The following is a 25,093-nucleotide window of genomic DNA, read 5'->3' as shown; positions in this document are numbered from 1 at the left end:
GATGAGGTCTGACGCTCAGAATGATATAAGGAACTAATTAAGAGATTCTCGATGGTTTCACGAATGTATTAGGCGGATTTAAGATGAAACTGGCTTGCAATTGTCATGGATTATCCATCCTTACCTGTTGCGTGTTTTGATTCGTCTTCCTCCTGGTGCTTATGTAGGTGGTGCATGTGTTAACTCGATGCAGATGCGATATTTCATCGATTCCTGTCGGAAGAAGTTCGAGAAGTTTAGTGTACCGTAAATAAAATGCGATGCGGTGGCATTTAACGATTTTAAACAATCAAATGAACTAGAATGCGTGTGAAATCGAGAATCTTCAGAACTACGGAAGGGATGTTATTGTGTAATGATAACAATGACGATTTGAATAGTATACTATCGTTTAGTTTATTTATTGAATAACAAAGTGTATAATCTTCAATCCTCTACACATTCGATTTTCACCAGCTTAACCGATCCTTTCTCATCGCAAACCTCTTCCGGCAAGTAACTTAGCGTTTCCACCTGTCCCGCATCCAAATGGGCCAACGTTTGTTTCAACCATTGGCAGTTCCACTTGTTTGAGTACAGATCTGCACGGGTCATCTTTGTATATCGCTCTGGAAAACCACCAATGAGCGTGAGTTGATTATGTGACACATAGAAACGCTGCAGATTCACGGCCTCCAACTGAGTCAAGTCTAGAGTAGTTAGCTCATTCCCATGAAGGAACAACTCTGTCAGCGCCGGAAGGCTTAAATCTTTCGTCAACCGGACAGATCTAATTCGGTTGTGGCCCAAATTCACCTTTCTCAGATGCTCAAGTCCATGGAACGAATCCAGATCAACATATTCTATTTGATTCTCGCACAAATCCAGTACTGCCAGCTTCTTCAGATGCTGAACGTTATCGGGGATGGCGCGAAGCCCTCCGTTGACATCCAGCAGTTCTAGGTTGAAGTTATCCTCTGGGTCGATCACGACATGGCTAGTTCCACAGTAAAGGCTGGAAAATGACGACAGGGTTTTTTTCACGTACACTTCGGGAGCGGTTCCGTGCATGATGGACAGTTCATTGGTCGTGTCTGATATTCTGTCCGCTAGTGCTGACGAAAAATTATCGATGGTACAGTTTTCGAGATGAAGCGAGCGCTCAGCCGGGAAGTTGTACGATTCGGGCAAATTGGAGTTTATAACAAGATTGCTGATACAACAGTCATGATCGTCGTCGCGGGTTGTACATTCTAGGTTCGTCCCATGAGTGGTTCGAGCTAGGATGAGCATCATTAAACTGAAGTAAATATGCCAGACGAGAAATTAGATCAAATTTTGATGTGTAATGTTTTGGAATTGAAAATACTTACAGAACAATCGGGTGGTATTCCATTCTGAACAAAATTTCACTCCTACTCGGTTTCTTTCGCATAGCCGAATGACAATATTCTCACTAGCGCTTGATAAGTTGAATTGCGATTCAAATCAAATACACACTCACATGCAAATTTTGTTTTCGCTTGGTTCAGTTACAATTGGAGGAGGTGTATCTATGTATATTTTTCGTTCTTTCTCAGTATGGTGGTGTTTACTTGTGGCGCAAACCTCCATACAATTTATTTTAAGCGTGAACTCGTCTACACTCGTTTCCTAAAGCTATGTGATCAATATTTAAATTATATGCCATTGTTCGGTAAAGAACTTGCGTCAAATTCTGAAATAGTATGCTAATCATATTTCAATTGATCCAAGTAAAAGGTCTAGAGAAAAAAAAAATGGGTGAGTTATATCTATAATATAACCGCAAGGTTGACGTGGGACTACCTAAGCTTACCAATGATTTCAGTGAGCAGAAGATATGATGGCATTTCCTTCAATGCAATCTTGAATAACCGAGCCAAAGCGTTATGTTCGTACCCATTCTTGTAATCCGTGTTAGGAAAACACTTTTCGGAGTGCAAAAAAAAAACATGCGGGTGCAGAAGTACCACCGGCTTGCATGAATCAACAACTTCAACTTCTACAAAAGTACTCGCAGTTTGCATTTATTTGTAAAACCCATTAACCAAGACATCTTGGTTGGAAGTCTGTGTTAGGGAAACTCGTTTCATTCGGAACAAAAATGCCCCTAACTCGTATGAATTTGCAATGCCAATTTCCTCAGACACCTTGGTTCCGATGTCTGTGTTGGGGGAACACATTTCAGTCGAAACAAAAATACCCCCGACCTGCATGAATTGGCAATGTCAATTTCCCTACGCTCCATGGATGTGTAGTCTGTGTTAGGGAAACACATATCAACCGGAACAAAAATACCCCCGACATTCATGTATTTGCAATGTCGATTTCTCCAAGGCTGCTTGGTTTTGAAGTCTGTGTTGGGGAAACCGTAAAGCGGGCCAATCAAAACGAGACAGTTAGGGCGTTTAGATAACGCTTAACACTTCACAGTTATTTAATTATTTATATAATGAAAAAGGACATTTTATGTATTGCGATAGATGCGTAGAAATATTCCCTATCAATTGATGCAAACATCTTTCCGATCCAGTAGAAAATGTTCGAGTTATAAGCATTCGAAATCTTGCATTTTTTCCTGCATGTTCAGTAACTATGTTTTCATTTTACCCCCCATATATTCCGGTTAGACGTAGTCCCACGTCAAAAGGCAACCCCAGAGGCCCCATCCTCATCATTTACCCCAAACTGCAAATTTCCGTTCAGTGTTAAAACTCTTTCCTCGTTATCGCTGTAGCGCCATTACAGTCTTCATTATCGCTTTCCTCCCCGAAAGTACTGCTCGCACAGCTGGTCCCGAAGCCGTCCGGGCTATGCCTTGGCTATTGTGGTGAAAGTTTTCTCTAGCTCGCCTGATGAATTTTTCACAGTCCGAGTGCAACAGTTTCGAGCGGCCGACCACACACAAACACTCACACTTCAGACGGGCAGGACTGTTTCGACCACACGGGAAACTGTGATAATTTGAAGTTATCGTGCAAGCGAGATATGGGGGGGAGGGAAATAAAGAGTGCAGATAACATATTTCATTTAGCACCATTGTTCCTTAGGCTCATGGTCCTTGTGCGGTTTAATTGAAAATACATCCGTGATGCAAAAACGGTGCATCAACGCCCACTCCATGACTCTTTTGCTGTTGAGATATACAAATGCTTAAAGTTTTGTAACGATTCATTTATTGGATGCTTTATTGGTAAACCCCTGGTCAGGCACATTGTTCTATACATTGGTTCGTACCGGGTTGTAGAGGAACTCAAACGATTAGTCATTTCTTCGTGTAACTGATATTGAATTGAGCAAATTGTTATTCAATATAACATTGAGATAATTAGGAAAACGAAACATATGTGTGTGTGATGCTACTAGTTGATAATGATAACGTTGTCGATAACGCTCGTTATCCTCTACTAAAATATCCCACCTCGTATGCACACACTTGATGCGTTACTATCTCCGGGGTCACGCACTCGATTGAGCCGCACCTAGCAGAGCCCATCCTCATACAGGCAGCAGTATAAGTCACAACGCGTGTTGGGTGATTCCTCGGTTTTAGGAGCCACACAATATGAGCCATTTTTCGTAATTTCGAAAAAGCGTTCCAACAGAGTAGTAGATAATAGTTCATAGCAGGTTGCTGAGGAACTAAACGATGGGTCATTCCTCCGCATAATAGAAACTGAATTTCACAAATCGTTATTAATGTGCTCAGGAAAAATGGCTTTCTAAACGACTGTCCTGTCACCTAGCCTCAAACTCTAGAGTGCTCGCTTTTATTCAAAATGACGTGAGATGGCTTAAGTCATGGTGTCCCCGAAGGCGACTATAATTTGTCATTGGGTGAGATTTGGAGTTGAGTCCTCATACGAGGGTCGTTCAAAAAATAAGTTTCAGTGCCTCAGAAATCGCGGAAAAATAAAGTCACGAATTTCTTCAGTGTTATCGAATCATTGACCGCCGAACGCCTGTTTCATCACCGTACTATTGTGAAGTTTTGGACCGATTAAGAACCGCGATTAAGAACAAAAGGCCAGGTTTATTGACGAAAGGAGTGTTCCTCATCCACGATAATGCGCGGCCTCATTCTGCTCGCGTAACTCAAGAGCAATTGGAAAAAAATTCAAATGGACTGTGTTCGAGCATCCTCCTTACTCCCCAGACCTCGCCCCTAGCGACTATCACTTATTCCCGGCGATGAAACAGGCGTTCGGCGGTCAACGATTCGATAACACTGAAGAAATTCGTGACGCAGTTACATCGTACTTCAAAAAGTTAGACGCTACGCACTTCGCGCTCGGAATAGAAAAACTCGCGCCACGCTATGAAAAATACCTCGATCGTTACGGCGATTATGTAGAAAAATAGAAAATAAAACATAGATTACGAAAATCACCTTGTTTTTTGTCCTAACTTTATTTTTCCGCGATTTCTGAGGCACTGAAAATTATTTTCTTAACGACCCTCGTATGTTATCGACTTGGATATCAAATGGGAGCAGAAAAGTAAGGTGGCTTCCACAATAAAGCGAGAAACTTTGCTAGCTCACGTCATTCGCCGCGTAGAATGAAGGGTAATACCTCAATCTGTGATCTGAGTAGTGTTTATATTCTAGGAATATAAGTTGATATTATGGCGTTATGACTAAAACTGTGAAAGGTCTCTGCGCGATGGCGATGCTGTGCTCAATTTGGATCGCGGTTAGATGAAAATGGATTGTAGTGTAACACTTTGTATCAATAGGTTATAGCCTTATAGGTTATAGCCTATAAGATCATGTTTTGTTGGAATATGGTGAATTGATCCAAAGTGTAGCGTAGTCTTTGTTATGATTCTGGCGAATGAAGTAATACACTGCGTTTCACAACTATAAAACCACTTATTTTATCTAAGTTTCCAGAGATGTGTAAAAAGTTGGTTGAATTGAAGTATATAGTGTAGGATATAATAACAACCTTCATTTAAAATACTGGCCATTTGAACTTTATTGTTGTGTTCAGGCGTGAAACATTCAAAATACAAAAATTACAGTGTTTCATAACTATAGAAACAGATGGAAAAACTCTCACTCGTTTACAAAAATAAAGTCAAATTCACATGAATTACAATAAGTTCCTAATTCGTAGGTCATCTTTAAAGTCTGCTTCATTTAATATTGGAACAAATTCTTTTGCTCATTGTGGCGCTCCTAGTGGACGGATTTGGAAACGACACCCATGTGTCGGGAAATTCATTACCTTTCACCATGTATTTATGTCATAACACCAAACGATAGCATTTTGTAAACAACCGCCATGGAAGCCGAACGGAGAGATAAAATTGTGCACAGTTTTCTTGAAAATCCATTGTTGTCGGCATCTAAGCTAGCTAAACAGCTTAAAATGCCCAGAAATACCGTATGGCGTACAAGCAGTACAAGGAAACATTGACGACGGCTCGGAAGCCGCATTCGAAGCGTCGGAGTGGAACTGTCGACCGGAAACTGCGTGGGAAAGTCATCAAGGCCGTCAAGAGGAATCCCAATCTTTCAGACCGCGATTTGGCCAATAAGTTCCAGGCCACTCACAGTACGGTGCGACGAATTCGTCTCCGGGAAGGAATAAGGTCATTCCGAGCCAGCAAACAGCCAAATCGGACGCTGAAGCAGAACAATGTGGCCAGAATCCGTGCTCGAAAGCTGTACGACCAAGTGCTGACCAAGTTCGACGGATGTATTCTGATGGACGATGAGACCTACGTGAAGGCGGACTTTGGGCAAATCCCAGGTCAAAAATTTTATTTGGCGACGGCTCGGGGGGATGTACCTGCAAAAATTAAGTTCGTGTTTGCGGATAAATTCGCCCGCAAGTACATGATTTGGCAGGGGATATGCAGTTGTGGACAGAAAACCAAAGTCTTTCTCACTGACAAGACAATGACATCAGAAGTCTACAAAAAAGAGTGCCTACAGAAACGGATTCTGCCGTTTATTCGTGCCCACAACGGTCCAGTAATGTTTTGGCCGGACCTCGCAAGCTGCCATTACAGCAAAACGGTTATGGAATGGTACGCAACGAACGGGGTCAGCGTAATACCGAAGGACCTCAACCCCCCAAACTGCCCCCAGTTCCGGCCGATAGAGAAATACTGGGCAATCACGAAGCGGAGGCTTAAGGCAAAGGGAAAACTTGTTAGGAACATGACTCAAATGAAGAACTGGTGGAATCAAATCGCCAAAACGGTGGACGAAAAGGGTGTGCGCCGCCTAATGTGCCGTATTACGGGAAAAGTACGAGAATTTCTTCGAAACAGCAATGAATAATTTTTTAAATTTTTTTTATGAAAGAGTAAAGAAAATGCTACATTTGTATGAAAAACAAATTATGAATTCGTTAATAAATGACTGAACTACACGCAATTGTTTGTGTTCCAATATTAAATGAAGCAGACTTTAGTTCTCAATCAGTTCAAATAACCCATTCGGGGTGATTTGGACCAAGTTGCGCCATGTTGTAGTGTGTATCTCTTTCTACGCTGAGGATACTGCTCGTTTAAGCTCTTCTATTCACTCATACTGCTAGTAAGCTTCATTTACTATTCGTACGATCACTCCTCATAAGTTCTTGATAGAGTTTTGATCTGGTAAACAAGCTGACCAGCTCCGAACCTCATGCCCTTATTCATCAAACCATGCCATGACTTTCCGGATTCCGGATCAAATTGTTTATGATGTAAAAACAGCGGTAAACGATTCTGAAGTACTTCGTTGCACTTCTGACAGTGCATTCCTGTTGCTGGTAAGCTACTTGAACCAGGCCTTTTTTGTGAAAATTCTCCCCAAACCATAAAAATCCCATCTTCAAAGCTTCTGGTCCGAAAACTAATGTGGAAGCTAATGCCATGGGCTTCACTATTTCAGTTGAACTTTCCTAATAAAAAGAAATCCAACTTGAATAGTAATTCTTCATACTGGAATGACTTACAGAACATGTAATGTAATTGTTCAACTCTTTACTTTGCAGGCGGCAGTTTGATGGATTGAGGAAAAATATTTTCAAAAAGGCCTGGTTCAGATATCTTTTCATCAACACCAATGTACAGTCAGAAGTGCAACGAAGTTCTTCAGAATCGTTTAATGCTGTTTTTACATCAAAAACAATGTGATAAATGGATAATTTGGCATTAATTCGTAACATCCGGAAAGTCAAGGTATGGTTTATTGGAGAGGGGCTTCATATTCTGGACTGGTTGTTTACCAGATCAAAACCATATCAAGAACTTATGAGGAGTGATCGTACGAATAGTAGATGCAGCTTACAAGCAGTATGAGTGGTTTGAAGAGCTCAAACGAGCATTATCCTCTGCGTAGAACGAGATACACACTACAGCTTGGTCTACACCACCCCGAATGGGTTATTTGATCTGATTAAGAACTAAAGACGACCTACGAATCAGGAACTTTTTGTAATTCATGTGAATTTGACTTTATTTTTGTAAAGGAGTCAGAGTTTATCGATCTGGTTCTATTGTTATGAAACATTGGAATTTCAGTTTTTTTATCGTTTCCCTGAACATAACAATAAAGTTCAAATGGCCAGTCTTTTAAATGAACATAGTTTTTGTATTCTACACTATAAACTTCAATTCATTCGACTTCTTGCATATCTCTGGAAACTTCTGGAAAATAAGTGGTTCTATAGTTGTGAAACGCAGTGTATAGGGGTAGTGGAATCAAAGTGGTCATCAGCTTGTTTGGTAGTATAACTATTGACTATCGATACCATATTGATAGTCACCTTATGTTTGATTAATTTAATGGCTTTTGAGCCACCCTGTACTTCCGTAGAGCTGTCGCATCCGGATCGTTCCAAGCCTTCTTTAACACAGCAAAATAGTTTTACCTGTTCGTAACGTCAGTTTTGTCCACCTTGTTGTCCAAAATCGCCCATAAATTCTCAACACCACACCATTGGTTTGATTCGGGTCGATCGGAAGAATGCTGCTGTTTTCTTCGCAGTATGCTCGGAGTTCTTTCTTATCTTGCTGGAAGGTGTAGTCTCATTTTCAGCGTGAATTCTTCCAAGTTCTTGCACGAAATGTCGATGTCGGCAGTCGTAATACCGTTGACCACCCCAGCCTATGTGAAACAGCTCCATACCATGATGCTTCTACCACTGTGCTTCATGGTCGGCTGTAGATGTCGGTCTTGGATGCCCTCGTCGATCTTCCGCCATGCTATGAGTCACTTTTTCTCGTCCGACCAAATAACGCGAACTCCAACGGCTTGTTGACATGGTCTCTCGCAAACTGAAGTCGTTTTTTTTTTGTTGATGTTGCTGATCATCAGCTACGTCGCTTTTTGGCGAAGTAGCTTTTCAGGTCCCGTTTCGGAAGGCGTCGTCGAATGGTGCGATTGCAAAGGTCCAGATCCAACCTTTCTTTAATTGCCCGAATGGTCGTTCGTGGGTGTTTTTACATCCCGGATAACTAGCATGTTCGTTCCTGCATCAGTCTTACGTTTCGGTCCTCTTCCACTTCCACGGTCCTCTTCTACTTTTACGTAGTATTGATTGGAATACCGAAAAGTTTGAAAAACCTTTTATTATTGCGCTATGCAGTCGACTAAAATTCGTCCGAGAGTAATCCATTGCGTAAAATAATGCAACATTCCTCCGTGTGCGCACAATTTTCGTGATTCCAAGTTATATACTTTTTGAAACCAAACAACAAACCTTATCTAAACGAAAACTCGACGTTATGGCCGGTCTTTGCCCTCTCCAGCTTTGCCATCTAAAACGAGCAAAACCGGTCAATTCACAACTCACCGTACGGATTTTCTGTTTCTGAATAGAAATAAAAATTGTCATAAAAAACGTGCGAAAAAGCAGGTTAATGCCATTGCGGCATCTTTTCTGTTTCAAAATCTGTTCATTTATATTTGTTAACCAGAAGGGCTGGAATCGTGTACACATAGAAAACCCCTCAAGAACAAGACAACTTTTTATTGTTCTGTGTTTTTTTGATATTATGTTGAACATTCGGAATTCCTTCCGGAGGGCCAAACGGTCAATGAAGAGTATTACCTTGGCGTTATGATTCGTTTTAGAGAGAAAATTCGTTGCAAGCGGCCAGATTTGCGGAAGAATAACACTTGGATTTTGCTCCACGATTATGCACCAGCCCATGGATCGATCATTGTGAACGAATTTTCGACTAAAAATGGCACGAATGTGGTCGAACAAACACCGTACTCTCCAGATATGGCTACGTGTGACTTTTTTCTGTTTCCGAAACCCAGATTACCGCTTCGTAGGACCCGTTTTGACAACATAGCGGTCATAAAAACGAATTCGCTGCGTGAACTGAAGGCAATTCCTGAATACAGCTACAAAAAGTGTTTCCTATTTTGAAGACGATAATATAAATTTAGATAATAAATAAAACATTTTCTTCAAAAACACAAAGCCCAGGTATATACTCGACAGAATGTATGTTCCAAATTAGCCCCTTTAGTTGTCCGGATCGTAAATAATTGTCATGGTTGTAAAATGAAGAAATAAATACTATTCCCATAACTATTCCATCTACAATGCAATGAGAAGCCTGAAATGTCGGAAAGCCAAACCAAATGATCATTATCAAGCTTGCACTATCTTGTGTCTATCTAAACATCGCCGAAACCAAACATAGCTAGCAATGCCAACGGCAAATACACACACTAAGAAGCAACGAGGGGCGATATTGGGGTGAGATCAAGAAAGGTGAATTTGTTATTTTGGTAGCACCTAACTCGCTTTCTAGCCTTTCGGGATAGTGCACTGTCACCGTAAATTCCATTCATCTCACCGGCGAGGGCCACACTGGAACCGACGTTGCGTGCGAGGTTGATCGGAGTGTGGCGGAAGCAGCAACACAGCTGCTGCAGTCCGGGCACCCCGTGCAGCACTAGGATGAAACCGGACCGGAACCGAGCGTTCATGTAGCAGTAGATGATGGGATTGTAGCAGCTGTGGGACATTGCTAGCCAGTGGAAGGCGAACCAGACGTAGGGCAGTAGATTCCAGGAGGTGTCGACGTCCACTACCTGGGGATGAGGGGGGAAATTGAACGTACGTTTGATAGCTTAACGCGTCTTGCGAAAACTTACCATGAGCGAGTTGAACGGCAGCCAACAGATCGTGAACACGATCACCACAGTTACCATCATTTTGATCATCTGTTAATAAAAAAGTAGACAATAAAGATATGATTAATAAACAGTTCTTAATAAATAAATACACGTAACAGAAAATGTATGAAATTTATTGATTTTCGTGGGGTCAAAAACAAGTAAAAATTACCGCTACATCGAATTCGGATAACCGTATGATCGCTTTGATTAAAGAGTTACTGGCTCAGTAACAATTAATCATTAACACATTCAACATGTGTAAACACTTTGAATGAGAATAAAGCCCGGGAAAAAACATTTTTACTTCAATAGTTGCCGAAATGAATAAGCAAGGATGGACGACGATGAATATGAGGTCAAAAGTAAACCGCTCATGAATAGCTGCCAGTTCTCTTCAATTTTACAATCAGTGGCTTTATTCGAACGTAAATCAAAACTATCTCAATTTGGATTTAATAATGTACTTTTGTTTTGCATTTTAAATCATTAATTGCATTCTTTTGAAGATCATTGTTGAACTGACATTGTATGCAGCAAAACAAGGTGAGAGTACTAACAGAAATATCTGCATCATCCCATTCATTAGCTTCTGTCAGCACGCATAACATACATGTAATTAAACCATGAACATGCAATTGAAAGTGCCTGGAGAATGTTGAAGACCGGAGGCAAAACAAACATTCCAGACTCTAACGAAGAAAAGGGAGCATAACTATTTTTTCCTAGTGGAAACTTTTGATAATTGGCGAAGCAACCATTTACGGGAAATAGTGTTGAACTAACATTGCGCTACTATCGAACTGCCATACAAATGAAACACAAATTTCTGCATTACTCGAGAAATTTTCAAGCAAATGAAACCAAATTAAGCATACGAAGATTTTAGGATGCAATAAATGTTTCTATGGTGGTTAGACACTGCACCTCCCTCTCTAAGGGGGGCTGCCATACAAATGAAACATAAATTTCTGCATTATTTGGGAACTAATCAAGCAAATGAAACCAAATTAGGCATGTGGAATTTTTAGGGTGCAATAAATGTTCTTATGGTTATGTGACACTGCTTTCACTCTCTAAAGAGGAGGGGAGGGAGAGTGCCGAACAACTCGAGATCTAATCAAACCAATGGAATCAAACTTAGCATATAGCGATTTTAGGGATCGATAAACGTTTCTATGGTAGTTCGACACTCTTCTAACCCTCTCCCCCTCTCTAAAGGGTAGCTCCCATACAAATGAAACACAAATTTCTGCATAACTCGAGAACTAATCAAGCAAATTGAGCCATATTTGGCATGTAGAGGTTTTAGGCAGCACGAAACGTTTCTATGGTGGTTCGACACACCTACACCGTCTCTAAGGGCATGGGGGCTGCCATACAAATGAAACACAAACTTCTGAATAACTCGAGAACTAATCAAGCAAATGGAGCCAAATTTGGGATGTGAGGGTTTTTGGGTACGAGAAATGTTTCTATGGTGGTATGACACCTCTTCCTCCTCTGGAAAGGAGAGGGGGTCCCATAAAAATAATGCACATATTTCAACCAAACATGACAATTAAAATTTTTCGGAAAACTCTGAAGAAAAATGGTAGAATTCAAACAAATCAATTCGCATGTGTCCAATTACATATTGACAAGCGTTGTTAGTCCATTTTATGTTTGTGGTAGCGAAATTTATCTTCGTTCGAAAGAGGAAATGGATTTTAATGTGATAAAACGCACTCCTATATCGTCTTCTATCTATTTCAATAAAAATGGATCGCCGAACGTGTTGGTTCCGGGGAAGGTTCATATGATAGTTCGAGACCCCTCCTCCCTCTCTCGAGAATTAATCAAGCAAATGAAAGGAAATTTGGCATGTGGATGTTTTAGGGTGCAATAATTGATTCTATGGTGGTTAGATACTCCTCCCCCTCTCTTAGGGGGGGTTGCCATACAAATGAGGCATGAATTGATCCATAACTCAAGAACTAATCAAGAAAATGAAGCCAAATTTGGCATGTGAAGGTTTTAGAGGACAAGAAACGTTTCTATGATGAATAGACACCCCTCCCTCTCTCTAAGGAGGAGGGGGAGGGGGTCTGCCATACAAATGAAGCATAAATTTATGCATAACTCAAAAACTAATCAAGCAAACAGAGCCAAATTTGGCATGCGGAGATTTTGAGGGCAATAAATGTTTCTATGGTGGTTTGACACCCCTTCCCCTATTGTAAAGAGGAGGGGGACTGAATAATTCCAGAACTAGTTAAGCAAATGGAATCAAACTTGGCATATAAAGGTTTTAGGGATCGATGAACGTTTCTATGGTGGTTCGACACTCCTCACCCCTCTCTAGGGGAGGCTATTACAAAATGAAACACATTTATTTTGCATGACTCGAGAACCAATCAAGCAAATCGAGCCAAATTTGGCATGTGGAGGATTTAGGGTACAATCAATGTTCCTGTGGCGGTTACATACCCCTTCCCTCCTCTCTAAGTGGAGGGCTGCCATACAAATGAAAAAAAATCTGCATAACTCAAGAACTAATCAAGCAAACGGAAACAAATTTTGTAAACGGAAAATTTAGGGGACAATATTTGTTTATATATTTGGTTGGTGGTTTGACAATCCTTCCCCCTCTCTAAAGGCAAGGGGGCTGCCATACAAATGAAACACAAACTTCTACATAACTCGAGAGCTACTCAAGCAAATGGAGCTAAATTTGGGATGTGAGGGTTTTTGGATACGAGAAATGTTTCTGTGATAGTATGACACCCATCCCTCTTCTGAAATGGAGAGGGAGTCCACTAAAAATAATACACATATTTCAACCAAACATGACAACTCAAAATTTTCGGAAAACTCTGAAGGAAAATGGAAAAATTAGGAAAATTCAAATTCGCATATGTTCTACAATTATATAGTGACAAACGTTGTTAGTCCATTTCATGTTTGCGCTAACGAAATTGATTTTTGTTCGAAAGTGGAAATGAATTTTAATATGATTAAACTCATTCCTTTATCTTCTTCTATCTATACGAAGTTTGTCGGGTAAGCTAGTATATAATATTGATTGAATACAACATGAGAGAGCAACTTAAATACGAAGTAAAATAAAAAATTGAGATAAGAAAAGTTGTAAATGAAGAGAGAGTCTCTGCAAACCCATTTTCTGAAATTAGTGTAGACCCAATTGCTTGGACAGCATCCGAAATCGGAGGTGAAACTATTTGCTAAAAATTATTGCGTTTGTAAGAAAATACACCATAAGGATGAAAAATTCCTTCCAATGAAATATAGCTGTAAATAGATAATTCGGATGAATGTTACATTCGGCTAAATGTTACATTCTGGTGAATCCTGAAATTGAATGGTAAATCTGAATTTGGAATAGGATTATCGATTCGGGATTTGGGAACTGAATTTGAAATCTTAGTCTCAAAAAGTAAATTTGGAATTTTGGATTTTTTTTTGGGGAATTTCAATTTAGAATCTGAATATGACGAATTTCATGCCAACTCGTCTTAGGAGTTGGCAGCGCCATCTCAGAGAGCAGTGAAACGCTGTGGGTGTGAAGATATGGGTCATTTAAGCAACTTTGCATATTTGAAACCTTTGAAACAGAATTAGACTACTTTTTGAATAGCCAACAAAATTTTCTTAATTTTTCACAAAAATGTATAACTCAAAAACTAGGATACCTACAAAATTCTGATCGGAGGATAAAAGAATTATTTTTATATTTTATATTTTCATTATAAAATACAAACAATTTTTTTTAATTCGAACAAAACAATAATATTTTAAAACTTTTAACTAAGTTTTTCCAAAAAAGGATCTTTTTTATAAATTCTCAAAAAAATATGTGGATAGCCTTTACAATTTTCAAAAGTGGTCCATACATCGTAAGATGCACACTTCTACAGGGCAAAAGTTTTTCTAACAACAGCTCTTTCATGTTTTCTTTGAAAAAACTACAATTAATTACACATAATTTGATCTTATTAAAATATAAACTTTTGTCGAAGACGTCAACTTTCTATCTTTTATAGTTTCTGGAATATAAGGCATTTTTGTATGAAGACTGAAAAAAAAATTGCAGAACATGTAAATCGCGATAATTCATACATACAAAGTTAATAGTAATTTTTCAAAGAAAACATGAAAAGGTTGTCGTAAAAAATACTATTTCACTGTAGAGGTGCACATCTACTTATCTATGGGTGACTTGTTGGAAATTGTAAAGGATATTTATGTCTATTTTTTCAGAATTTTTAAAACACATGTTTTTCAGAAAAAAGAATTTTAATATCCAAAATATTTTTTTAAATTAAATTGTTTTTCAATTTTTTAAATATTTTTTAATGAAAATGTGAATAATTTCTTATATTCCTTTCTTCAACCAACATTTTATAGTTTTTAAATTAAGATTTTTCGAAAACAAATTGGAAAAAAAACTCAAAATAAAAAAAAAATCACAAAAGAATCTATCAGACCTACAACATTTTAGACAAAGAATAAAATGTAGGAAATGATTTAGATTTTCATTAAAAAATATCAAAAAAATTTTGGAGAGAAAAAATCATTGAAAAAAAATATTTAGAAAATAAAAAAAAAATCATTTTTCTCGAAACATGTTTATTTAAAAAATTATGAAAAATAGATATGAATACATACATTTCCCTATAAATTTTTTACAATTTCCTACAAATCACCCATACATTAAAAAATGGGCAATTTTACAGGGAAAAAGATTTTCAAAAAAGAACTTTTTTCTTCTTTTGATTGTGTTTTGATCCTGGTATGTCCAGATTTTCAATGTGATTTGTTTAATGTTTTAAGAAAATGTGGTGTAGAGTTTTCCATCATGCAAGAACAAAATAGAAAAATCTGCTTTCGTGCGTGGAAAAATTCCTATGAAATGAGTTTTTGCGATAAGTTACAGAGATTTCAATGTTGTTAATCGAGTTGATTTTTTTTTTAATTTTTTGCTCAAGTACATATATTCTGACTGCATACCACGAGCCAACGCATACACATAAAGTGTTGTTGGAAATCGTCATTTCAAGTGTTTATTCACAGCCAGTTGCTTCGTAAGCGCATTTCAAATAACGATTCGAGATTAATACAACTTGAAGGTTTTGAAGTTAACGCTCAGTCTCTGAAAAGGTTGTTCGTTGCAAGTTTGCCAACATGAGACTAGAATGAAAATTGTTGTTGTTGTTGCTATCATAAAGGCTTTAAGCTTTCCAATCATTCATTTTGCCTCTGGCCTTGAAAAATGCCGCTTAGCACATTGTATTGTGAGTGAACCCACGATCTTTATCTTAGCAAGGAACTTAACAGCCCGTTTGCAGAGTGGAACTGACAGTAGAACCGATATCGGAGAACGAAGAACTCACCTATTCCAAATCGATTGGTGCAAAGATCTTGTAAATCTATATAGTAATAGTAAAAATCTCAATCAGCAATAACTTAACTTAGCACTAAGTACTCAAAACTGACCAATTTACATGAGGCGTACGATATTTAGTTTTTCAGTTTGATCCCGGACACAACGTAATACTGCATTAAAAACTGTGCCTCTTATTAAATGGCGTTAACGTTCCCTGGGGAACCTTTGCCGTCTTGAATGTATTCCGAGGGGCAAGCTCTAGAATACACGAGACCACACTGCAAAGGCGAAGGAAATTTCTTTGACGAAAAACCTCGGCCAGAACGGGAATCGAACCCGAACACCTTGCATGATAATGTGAGACGCTAACCACTCGGCCACGGGTGCACACAAAAACTGTGCCTACATAAGGCGTTGTTTTGACGACTCCACATCAAATTTTCTATAATTTGAGCTAATCCAGAATTGCAGTAATGTAATTCAAATCCACTGAAACAGAAATGATTTTCAGAGAAATTTCGATTCGATTGGTTTGCGGATAAGACCCATTCCAGCGTGACGTGACAACGGTTTGACTTACTAAAAACTGGATTTTTCTCGTTTTCATGTATAAATCACATGATTTCCAAATGGTAAATGATTTCAAAGTAAAATTGAGAAAATTTCCTACAAGAATCTTCAGTAGAAGAATATTTAGCAGTTGAATTCGCTTGTTGCCAGCACAATACTTTTGTGACGTGACAACACCTATCTTTTTGCGGGTTTCGTCTTTTGAACATTAATGTTGTATTTTCAGTTCCGTTTCAAAACATAAAAATAAGCATTGTTCTGTGATTTGTCAACGAAAGATGAAAGTAGATTCCTGTATACTCAGTTTTTCGAAAAACTCGCAAGAACATGCATTTTAACGGCATGCATTTTGTGACGTGTCAACGCGCTCTGTGCGAATAAACAGTCTCCACGAAACATTGTCACGCCACACAATCAATAAGTTGTATTGAATAAGAATTTCACCGTATTGTAGCAAGTGATATACTTTTTTTATGTTTTTCTTATTACTCTAAATACTTCTTACTTTCCTCTGAGTTCTCCCCTTCCCCTTCCAAAAGTCCATCCTATAGGGGAACCTACTCTTCTTTGTATCTCAGAAACGGTGCTTCCTACCGAATTTTCAGTAGTGTCAAATGAAAGGTGTTATAGCGCTGACACTTTGATAATATGGTGATTTTTTCTGGTTCTCTCCATTCTAGCGTTTTACCGCCATTTTACATTTTCATTTCTCAAAAACAGAGAAGAAATATATTCGACCTGTGTGCAAAATGAGTTCTATGTTCTTTTAGATTGTGAAACATTGCAAAACAAGGCAATTTTAATTGTTTATGGTATGTTCATCAAAATAAGCTATAGAAATTTAATCTACCTGTTACCTGTAATACACGGTATGTCTTTATTTGGGAAAAGTCGGGGCGATCCTAACCTCCAGTTTTCATGATTGTTTAACACGTTCACTCTGGCGCTTGCCATCAATGGCTAGCACAATCCTGGTTCATCGAGTGGCGCTCACTACAGGAGTAACGCATTTGATTTTGCTATCAGAAACTTTTGATAAACTGTTTGTATGCATCCGCACACATACCTGTGCAAAGGCGTTTACGTTTGCGTGTTGAAGATGACTTTGACTTTGACGTGACTTTGACTTTGATCGATGATCGTTGATCGTTGATTTTTGCGTGTGCATTTGTTTGTGTACTTTTTTTTTTTGTATAACTCCATACATGTCGCTCTTCGGCTAAGTTCTTTACACTCAAACATTATCTCCCTCTTACTTAAATCCTATCTCTCTCACTATCAAACATTATTCTTTTTTTTATTTCTCTTCGCGCACCTATGGATATATGCCAACATTACCATTCACGATCGTACTGTGGGATTTCATGCCATTCCCGGTCTTTTATATCCGTTTTTAACGAACCGGAAGTCACCATCCTCGATTCCAAAATGGCATCGGAATACGATATTTGACTTCCGCTGGTGAGCCCATATCGTATGGGTTTCCCATACTTTTTAGCATTCAATACAGCCATCAGCAAACCGGAAGTTGAAATTATATCTTATAGATTATATCTTATATTATGGAATTTAAGTTCATATATTGTTGGTAAAACATAGGGGAAAGATCATTTGTATGTCTCGAAACGGAACTGTAACTAATTAAATTAATCAATAATGTTCAACAGTCCGTAACAGCAAAAAGTCAGGTGTTGCCCCGTCACAAAAGTATTTGACTGACAACAAGCCAAACTAACTCATTCGCTATCCAACTCTTGACGAGTAAAGTTCAGTGTCGTTATTGTGCGTTGCCACTTTTACTATTGTGCGATTGGTATAGTGTACGAGTGAAGGTCATTGCGGTCCGCTTTCGAATTGACCTTTTGTGAAGTGGAACAAAGGAAGCAGCGCTCTTGCAGCTTGCAGCCCTTGGCGGCTGTTGAACATTTTGGCATAACGGGATCGCCATCGTGTGGCTGTCGTTAACGGGAATTATCATCACGTGACCGTGTGAGCTATTCTTGCGCTATTGTGTTGATCCATAGCGCGTAGCCTCTGTCTCTCCCTGGTTAGGGCAGTAGAGCGCAGTATCGGAACAACTTTTATATTAAGGTACACATATTTATTATTAATATTATTGTTCAACTCATATGTTCATTGCTTAATATTATCATCATAATTTTTTGTTTGTTTGTTTTGTTATTTTTTTTTTTGAGATTATTGTTAAAATCAATAATAGATTAGAAATAAGACAAAATTTTTTGTAAAATGGAGAATAGTGGAGGATCTCCAGAGATGGAGATCTCCGATAATGAATCCCATTCAAGATCTGGGAAAAAACATAAACGAGTCCCTCAAAAAGAAGATAATTCTTCTGGGGACGAATCTGCTCATCCTTCCAAGCCCCCCTCTAAGAAAATAGCAAGCCTCCCTTCTGAACCCACTGTTACTTCCACTCCCCCTCTCCCATCATCGATTTCGCTTCCCCCTTCTGATGTTTCCGATCCAACCCAATCCTCGTCCTCGTCCTCGTTCTCGTCTTCTCCCTCTGTTGTCTCCGCTCCACGTGTCAGAGTTTATCCAGAAGATGCACCTGGAACTGGCCCGTGGGTTGTTTTCCTCCGGCCAAAACCAAAAGGAAAAAGCCTTAACGTGATTCAGATCATGAAAGATCTGGCCAGATACACTTCTGTATCTGAAATTCGCAGGGTTAGACCGAACAAATTGCGGGTTGTCGTGAATGAACGGAAACACGCAAACGAGATTGTTGCTGACCAACACTTCACTCTCGAATATAGAACATTTATACCCTCCCATAACGTAGAAATTGCGGGGGTGATAACTGAAACGGGTCTGACGAGCGAACAAATAAAAAAAAGAAGGAAAAGGCCTTGAACTTCCCTCAATGGAAGTAAAGATCTTGGACTGTCGCCAACTCGGGAAACTCTCCCATGATGGGGACCAAACTAAATTTACGCCGTCAGACTCGTTTCGAGTCACCTTTGCTGGTGCCGCCCTCCCTGACTACGTTATGGTGGACAAATTGAGACTACCTTTGCGACTCTTCGTGCCAAAGCCCATGACTTGCAACAAATGCAAGTCAGTTGGTCACACTTCAGATTATTGTGCCAACAAGGAGCGCTGTGCCACTTGCGGAGAGCAACATGAGGGGAAATCCTGCAGTGCGACTGAGCATAAGTGTCCATATTGCGGAGAATCCCCACACGCGCTCTCAGCTTGTGAAACTTACAAGAGTCGCTGGGAGAAACAGAAGCGCTCTTTAAAGGAACGCTCGAAGCGCACTTTTGCGGAAATTTTAAAGGGCGCTTCTCCACTGGCCCAACAACAACAACACACAATATCTTTTCCACGTTGCCAGTTGATGAAATGGAAGCGGACACAGCTAGCGGGGGCACACCGTTTATTTTCAAAGGGAATCCCCGGCGCAAAAATGTGACCACTCCCAAAGTTCAAGAACAAGTCCCCCCGGTGATACCCCCAGTTAGCTTGCCTAAAAAATCGAGTGCAGCGGACAAGCAAAATCAGGTTCCTCCTGGCTTCCGTGGGAAGAGTTCACCTTCGAACGACCCAGCACTCGAGGGGACATCAAAAACCCCAACTGTCCCTGTTTTTCCGTCTAGCTCAACTTCCCAATCGGGATTTATAAAGTTGTCTGACCTTTTGGATCAAATCTTCAAGTGTTTTAATGTTTCCGACTCCATCAGAACCCTTGTCATCTCAATGCTTCCAGTATTAAAGACAATTTTACAGCAATTGATGCAAACATGGCCCCTCCTTGCAATGATTATCTCTCTTGATGTCTAATTCAAATAGAGAGGTCGGAGATATCACTGTTTTACAGTGGAATTGTCGTAGTCTTATCCCTAAATTGGATACATTCAAATTTTTAATTCATAACTTCAATTGTGATGTTTTTGCTCTGTCCGAAACTTGGCTTTCTTTGCGAGATGATATCTCTTTCCACGATTTTAATATTATACGCTTGGACCGCGATGATAGATACGGAGGGGTGCTTTTGGGGATCAATAAGTGCCACTCATTTTTTCGAATTGACCTTCCACCTATTGGAGGGATTGAAATGTTGCTTGTCATGCAAACATCAGAGGCAGAGACCTCTGTATTGTCAGCTTGTATTGGCCTCCGAAAGCTGCGGTTAGCCGCAAACAACTTGATGACATGTGCTCACTCCTTCCTGAGCCACGATTGATCTTGGGAGACTTCAACTCTCATGGAACTGCCTGGGGGGAACAGTACGACGACAATCGTTCATTGTTGATATATGACCTTTGTAACAACTTCAATATGACCGTTTTGAACACTGGGGAAACAACACGTGTGCCTAAACCTCCTGCTAACCCAAGTGCTCTTGACCTCTCGCTTTGCTCGAATTCACTATCGTTAGATTGCAAGTGGAATGTAATCCAGGACCCCAACGGTAGTGATCACTTGCCAATCAAAATTTCCATCACCATTGCGTCGAATTCTTCTGAATCTATAAACATGGCATATGACCTCACAAGACACATTGACTGGAAAAAATATACGGACGCGATTGCTCTAGCCATCAATTCCAGAGATGGTTTACCTCCATTGGAGGAGTATAACTTCCTTTCTCGTTTGATCTATGACAGCGCGGTTCGCGCTCAAACGAAACCCATCCCAGGTTCCACTATTCGTCGAAGGCCTCCCAATCTATGGTGGGATAGCATATGTTCCAAGCTTTATATAGAAAAATCGAATGCATTTAAAGCTTTTCGGAAACGTGGAACCCCTGAAAATTTTCAGACGTATTTGGACCTTGAAAATCAATTTAAAAACTTGATCAAAGGGAAAAAACGTGCTTATTGGCGAAATTTCGTGGGAGGTTTGTCACGAGAAACGTCAATGAAAAAATTATGGAAAGTGGCTCGAAACATGAGAAATCGCTCTTCAACGAATGAAAGTGAAGAATATTCACATCGATGGATTTTTAATTTTGCACGAAAGGTTTGTCCTGATTCCGCTCCTGTGCAAAAAATTGTTCGAGATATACCACAAGATAGGTGCGATCTTGATTCCGAGTTTTCGATGGTAGAATTCTCTCTTGCTCTCCTTTCATGTAACAATTCTGCTCCGGGATCGGATAGAATTAAGTTCAACTTGCTGAAAAATCTCCCTGATGTGGCGAAACATCGCTTGTTGAACTTATTCAATTGGTTTCTGGAGCATAATATTGTTCCAGATGATTGGAGACAAGTACGAGTTATAGCTATTCAAAAACCCGAAAAACCCGCGTCCAACTTCAATTCGTACCGCCCAGTAGCAATGCTGTCTTGTATACGGAAATTGTTGGAGAAAATGATCTTGTTTCGCCTTGATCGATGGGTTGAAACGAATGGCCTACTCTCAGATACACAATATGGGTTCCGCAGGGGTAAGGGGATGAATGATTGTCTTGCGTTGCTTTCTTCAGAAATTCAAATTGCTTACGCCGAAAAAAAACAAATGGCTTCAGTATTCTTGGACATAAAGGGGGCCTTTGATTCTGTTTCAATAGAGGTTTTGTCAGACAAATTACACTCTCGGGGTCTGCCGCCTCTATTGAATAATATGTTATACAACTTGCTTTGTGAGAAACATTTGAACTTTTCTCACGGAGATTCGGCAGTAAGTCGGGTCTCTTACATGGGCCTCCCCCAGGGCTCATGTTTAAGCCCCCTTTTGTGCAACTTCTATGTAAGCGACATCGACAATTGCCTTACACAAAATTGCAGCCTAAGACAACTTGCAGATGATGGAGTGGTGTCTGTCGTAGGATCAAACGAATCCGACCTGCAAGGACCCTTACAAGATACTTTGAACAATTTTTCAACCTGGGCCATTGGGCTAGGGATCGAATTCTCCACGGAGAAAACAGAGATGGTGGTTTTTTCTAGGAAGCATAGACCAGCAAAACCAAAGCTTCAACTTTTGGGTAAACCGATCACTCATGCTATGTCATTCAAGTATCTTGGGGTCTGGTTCGACTCCAAATGTACTTGGGGGGCCCATATTAGGTATCTGAGTAAAAAATGTCAACAAAGAATAAACTTTCTCCGTACAATTACCGGCACATGATGGGGAGCCCATCCCGAAGATCTTATTATGTTGTATCGAACAACTATTCTCTCAGTGATGGAGTATGACAGTTTCTGTTTTCAATCAGCTGCCAAAACACACCTCATTAAACTCGAGCGAATTCAGTATCTTTGTCTCCGTATCGCGTTGGGATGTATGCCCTCAACGCATACCATGAGCCTTGAGGTTTTGGCAGGCGTACTCCCACTAAAAGATCGCTTCAATTTATTATCTCTTCGGTTCCTCATCCGGTGTAAGGTTATGAACCCATTGGTGATCGGACATTTTGAGCAGCTGATCGAGCTAAATTTTCATTCTGGATTCATGAGCTCATATCATGAATTCGTCTCCATGCAGGTTGATCCTTCTTCGTATATTCCCAACCGTGTTTGTTTTCCTGACTACATCAATTCCTCTGTACATTTCGATCTGTTCATGAAGGAGAAAATCCATGAAAATCCAGATTATCTTAGATTGGGACTCGTTCCTACAATCTTCAATGCAAAGTATGGGCGTATCAATTGTGATAATATATACTTTACTGATGGGTCCTCTATGAATGAGTCCACAGGATTTGGAGTGTTCAACGTATTTTTTAGCACCTCACACAGTCTTCAGAATCCTTGCTCGGTATATATTGCTGAATTGGCAGCGATATACTGGGCGCTGGACAGCGTCGCCTCAAGACCTGTTGAACACTATTACATTGTAACGGATAGTCTTAGCTCTGTCGAAGCTATCCGTTCAGTGAGGCCGGAAAAGCACTCGCCGTACTTCCTTGAGAGAATACGAGAAATTTTGAGTGCTTTATCCAGACGCTGTTATGTCATTACCTTTGTCTGGGTCCCTTCACATTGCTCAATTCCGGGTAATGAGAGGGCTGACTCATTGGCAAAGGTAGGTGCAATTGAAGGCGATATATATCAGCGTCAAATCGGCTTCAATGAATTTTATTCTTTAGTTCGCAAAAATACCATCGCTAACTGGCAACGCAAGTGGAATGAAGATGAATTGGTGGTTTCACTCGATTATCCCTAAGGTTAGCCTCAAACCGTGGTTCAAAAGTCTAGACTTGAGTTGGGACTTTATCCGCACCTTCTCCCGACTCATGTCCAATCACTGTTCGTTAGATGCACTACTCTTTCGTTTCAATCTTGCCAGCAGCAATCTCTGCGTTTGTGGCCAAGGTTATCACGACATCGAGCACATTGTTTGGTCGTGCGAGGTGTATCTGGTCGCCAGATCGAATTTAGAAAACTCCCTTCGGGCCCGAGGAAGACAGCCCAATGTGCCGGTGAGAGATGTGTTGGCTCGGTTAGACCTTGATTACATGTCCCATATATATGTTTTCCTTAAAGCTATAGATCTTCGTGTGTGATTGTCCCTACATCCTTATACCCTCCTTTCCTTCCTTCGCGGGTAATTCGTCCCCTTGCTATAAATAGTAGAATAAGTTGAAATGTAAATAAACTATAGATATACGAATAGATTTAAGAATTGAGTGCTCATCAACATTGTTACAATTTCCTTATATCCCATCCTTCTCCTAAAAATATGTCACCCTCCTAAACTCGAGTACACCGCGAGTAATCGGGTTTCCACCTTACTAACCATAGATGTAAGAAAATTGTTTCTATATATATAGTTTTAAAAATATATTTAAGAATTCGGCTCCTTTAAACTTAAGTAACTGAGCCTGTAAAAATAAACGAATTAAAAAAAAAAGCCAAACTAACTATAAAATATTCTTCAACTGATGATTATTGTTGGAAATTTTCTTAATTTTACTATAACATCGTTTAATTTTGTGTGCTTTATTCATGAGAACGCAAAAAAAGTGTTTATAGTGAGTCAAAATTTTGTTACATCACACTGGAATGGATCGTATACTTTTCGTGACGTGACAACAACTTCTGGAGACAGTTGATACTCCTCTATTTGTGGATCTCAACCAAATTTTGAGGGTTGTTGACCTTCATTGTTTGCTCAGAGAAACCCAAGTATAAAAATGTTTGAACCTATGTTCATCTGATAAACTAAAAAAATGCTCTATTTTTGTGACAACGTTTCAAAATACCTGTTTTTCAAATGCTTTTTTCTCATAAATTACAAAATAAAACATAGGTTTACCCACGGCACTTCAAACAAGCATTTAATCACCCATTCAATGCTATATAGACATTGAAGTTTTGTTAAGCATGTGCAGAGATATCTCAAGAAACATTAAAAAAAGTGTAAACCTAAAATATTTTAAATATAATTATGTAGTTTTTAAAACTCGCCTCTCTCAAAGGTTGGTGCATAAAAATTAAATTTGTTATGAAAAAATTATGATATAACTAGTGCTTATTCAAATAAAGTTTTCAATTTTCTCCTAAAACTAGATTTTTTGTTCTCTGGTGCATAACCTCATGGAATGGATCATAATCAAAATACGTTCGCCGCAAATTTTATTAGCTATTTATTTATTGAGAATGGTTGTTTCTGGGCATTGTTATATTGATTACCAAAGCGGGCTTTGAGATCGGAGCGCCGCTTGTACTACGAACAAACTTTATGAAACAAACTTCAACCTTTCCCAGCAATGTTGTCCTATCTACAGAACCTTATGATAATGTTTGCTTTACCATGACTTCTTCTCGATTTTTGTGGTTTTCTCGAAGTTGTGCCAAATGAACTAGTCCTGTTTCTCAAACAACTAATTTACCTGTGTGAGAATGAAAAAAAGAAAAACTGCAGTTCTAATAACACACTTTCTATTTCTGCTCTCATTATGACCACAGCTATACAAGGGAAACGATCTGATCTTAACAAATGGTCTCCATTTCAAGCCGTCACCAGAGCGTTCGCAATAAAAAAGCAGAGCTGACAGTGCACAAAAAAGAATACCCACGCCCTTG

General features: G+C 39.5%; 1 protein-coding gene across 5 annotated transcripts in view; it reads right to left on the bottom strand.

The window, feature by feature from the left end:
* Positions 1 to 25,093, bottom strand: part of LOC129763551 (RYamide receptor-like) — a 453,048-nt gene that overhangs the window by 34,580 nt on the left and 393,375 nt on the right. For 4 of the 5 annotated variants that reach the window (XR_008740961.1, XM_055762744.1, XM_055762746.1 and 1 more), the window contains 3 exons: positions 10,121 to 10,189; positions 9,820 to 10,057; positions 125 to 213 (listed from right to left, as the gene is read on the bottom strand). Coding sequence is in view for 4 of the 5 variants with exons in the window: in XM_055762744.1 (XP_055618719.1) it covers positions 125 to 213; positions 9,820 to 10,057; positions 10,121 to 10,189 (396 nt within the window). In the remaining variant the exon portion in view is untranslated. Of the gene's footprint in view, positions 1 to 124; positions 214 to 9,763; positions 10,058 to 10,120; positions 10,190 to 25,093 lie in introns of all 5 variants that reach the window. The other variant, XM_055762748.1, reaches the window with a different exon arrangement.

The sequence above is a fragment of the Toxorhynchites rutilus genome, chromosome 1, assembly GCF_029784135.1.
Source record: "Toxorhynchites rutilus septentrionalis strain SRP chromosome 1, ASM2978413v1, whole genome shotgun sequence".
NCBI lineage: Eukaryota > Metazoa > Arthropoda > Insecta > Diptera > Culicidae > Toxorhynchites > Toxorhynchites rutilus.
The sequence above is the reverse complement of the archived record's forward strand: the minus strand, read 5'-3'. Positions and strand labels throughout refer to the sequence as shown.